Source organism: Mesitornis unicolor, unplaced genomic scaffold (genome assembly GCF_000695765.1).
Source record: "Mesitornis unicolor isolate BGI_N332 unplaced genomic scaffold, ASM69576v1 scaffold28366, whole genome shotgun sequence".
NCBI classification, from domain to species: Eukaryota; Metazoa; Chordata; class Aves; order Mesitornithiformes; family Mesitornithidae; genus Mesitornis; species Mesitornis unicolor.
Genome location: NW_010189339.1, coordinates 38,326 through 41,255, shown reverse-complemented (window position 1 = coordinate 41,255; position 2,930 = coordinate 38,326). Strand labels below are relative to the sequence as shown.

General features: G+C 38.6%; 1 protein-coding gene across 2 annotated transcripts in view; it reads left to right on the top strand.

The window, feature by feature from the left end:
- The first annotated feature begins 1,521 nt into the window (after nucleotides 1-1,521).
- Nucleotides 1,522-2,930, top strand: part of CDV3 (CDV3 homolog (mouse)) — a 5,880-nt gene continuing 4,471 nt past the window's right edge. The window contains exon 1 of one of the 2 annotated variants that reach the window (XM_010186034.1): nucleotides 1,522-1,599. In XM_010186034.1, the coding sequence (XP_010184336.1) occupies nucleotides 1,589-1,599 (11 nt within the window). In that variant the 5' untranslated portion in view covers nucleotides 1,522-1,588. The remainder of the gene's footprint in view (nucleotides 1,600-2,930) is intronic. The other variant, XM_010186035.1, reaches the window with a different exon arrangement.

The following is a 2,930-nucleotide window of genomic DNA, read 5'->3' as shown; positions in this document are numbered from 1 at the left end:
TGGCCTGTGGACCTTGGTGATAAGATGCCACTGGCTCTGCAGCTCTTTGCCTTTCTGCCAGAAAGGATTTTACTGACAGTATTTTTTGATACCATACCACAGTGAAACCATGAGAATACAAGAGAAACTTAAGTCCTCGTTAGTGCCTTGCAACTGGCCATGTTGTATATTTTTAATTGTAAGAAATACTCTGCTAATTCCTAATATTGTTTAACTTGGGGAGCTTGGCATCTGCAGTAGCTTTCTAAGTAGACCAAGGTCAGTGGTAATCTTTCAGCTAGTCTTCTGCTTATTTGCTTGTAAAATATCTGCCTTGTACTTGGATTAGAAATAAAAATCATTAAACATGAAAGGTACATTATTTTGGAAACTGTGATGTTTCCATGGAGATGGGGATATAAGAAATGTAGAAGTCTTTAGAGCTGTAGACTCATGCTCTTCCAAAAGACTGAATCTTCAACAGACAGTGCGATAACATTAAGCAGTTTTCTACTTCTGCTGTTGCTTTAAAGCAGGTCAAAGTTTTCCTTGTGGAAGGAAACAATGTAGAAGATCCTAGGATAGGGCTCTTAAAAGTAGCTGTATTCCCAGCTGTTCAGCAGAAAGGGAGCTGCACTGTTGGCAGACCTTGCTCACAAGGTCTTAGTAATTAAAGTACTATAACAGCATTTCATGTAGAGCGTAGGAATTATGTAAACTGCTAATTAGGCTGTGTGTATGCTAAAGCTGTAACTAGCAACATGGGAAGGCTGCTTATCTGTTCTGGTCCATTTCTGGCCTACCTTAATAACCCCAGAATCTGCTGATTACACAGTAGGACAAAATTGGCTTCACTTAGGTGAGTCCCTCTGTCCCCAGGCAAGCAATCAAACTCCCATATTAAGACCTTGAAGCATTACTCTCCAAAGACTAGTATTCTACTGTTCTTATGGTGGTTTAGGAGCTGACCTTTTTACTATTAGAAGAACATGAAGATAACAAGAAGAGCTGTAAATGTAGTTGTGAATGTACAAAAGTCAAATGTACCAATACTAATCTTTGTCATAAATCCACTGTAAGCTATTGCAAATGTTCTTTACTGTTTGTGATGAAAAAGTAAAGCTTCATGTGCATTCTAGCTGTCATAAAAGCTTATTGTTACTAAAGGAGAGAGGTCTTGACCTTGTATTTTCCTGGTCTTGACTGCATGGTCATGTTCTTCCCTACTTTGTCTTGTCCCTTGACTTCCTGCTCTGTTTTTGCTGAAATGCTGTGGTTTTCTTTCACTTGAATTATGTTTTTGCTGGGGCATTTCTTAGCTGTTGTAGTGAGTTAAAGTCTGCTCACACTTGCATCCTAGATGACATACAGTAAATCAGGGAAGGAGTGGAATCCTTTCCCCTATTGGCAGTGGTGCACACAGATCAGTTTCCCATGGAGCTGCACCTTCACCCTTACTTTTCTTGTGTTACCTTAGTTATTCTTCTTTTCTACTCTCAGTGTGTAGAAGGTAACAACTTACATTTTTCTCTTCTTACAGGAAGAGGATGATTGGAAGGAGTTTGAGCAGAAGGAAGAAATTGATTATAGCGGTCTTAGAGTTCAGTCCATGCAAATAAGGTATTACTGTGTTTTGGTGGTTTGGCTTTTTTTCCTTTTTTCTCTCAAGTATAATCATTACCTATGTCTAAAAAGTATATTCTTTCTTCATAGCTGCCTCCATGGAGTCCAATCAAACAGAGGTTTTATATGTTTCTGCTAGTATTGAAGTTTACTGCAGGGTAACTTAGGTTTGACTCTCCCCTGCCAGTGTTCTTTTTATTTTCTAATTTATTCTATTCTATATTATTATTTTATTCTATTTATATTTCTATTTTTGATGCTCTAGATCTGTTTCAGTTGGGACTCAAGTTTGTATTACAATTGTTTTAATATTCCCCTTGATAAAAGTAGTAAAGTGGGAATTTCTCTGAGAGGAGTGCAGGATAGTAATTCCCCCTGTGTTATCTGACTCATTCTATTTGGCATCTCAGTTTGTGTAGTGAATTCCTGAACCATTACATTTTTATTTCAAAAAATCTGAGAATATAGTTGGTAAAACTCTTGTCCTATGACAAGATCCCACAGGACTGCATTTATGAGTCTTATCCAAGATTCTTTGTTTGCTTTTTCATTAGATTGTTTCTGTAGTCTGGTCCAAAGTAAGTGTACTTCAGTCTGTCTTAAGAAAAATGTTTCGTTAGGTCAGAAAAAGGATTTTTATGACCTCAGTTTTAGACTAAGAATGTCCCTTAGTCCTCACTGTCCAGGAATTGTTAATGCTCAGAATAATGCCGTCTTAAAATCATTTTACCTGTACCCAGTGCAGCAGATGCTTTCTTCACAGTTTGAGCAGGTCTTACCTTACATACTCTTTGAGTTATTTATTTTTTTTAACACATCACCACCTTTCCGCTCCCCAGCCCCTTTCAGTTATCTCGTTGTTTTAGACCATTTGCATGTATTTGGATTCAAAAGCCCTCCATAGCACTGAAGTGTCACAGCAGATAACCACATGTCTGAATGGACGAGTAACAAGTGGGCTGCTGCTTCACTGCCTGCGAGTACTTTGGTTTTCTGGACAAAGGCTGGCATTCTGAATGCTTTTGATACTGTGGCAGATCTTCAGGCATGTGGAAGTTTCTGCCGCAAGATTTTATAACCGCTCAGTTGGTGATTGCAAAGGGAGAGTGGAGAAGTAAATAAGGAAAGTAGGAGAAACCTAATGGAGGTTATAAATTACGCAGCTCTGGAGATCTCCTTGCTGAAAATAAGACAGTATCTGGTGGGGGTGGGATGTTATGTGTGCTCATCCATTCTAGCTAGTCTGTAGGCATCTGCTTTTGGCTGTAGTTTAAAATAGGACAGTGATGTGTATAGGACCTTGGTCCAGATTGCTATAGTTGATTCTG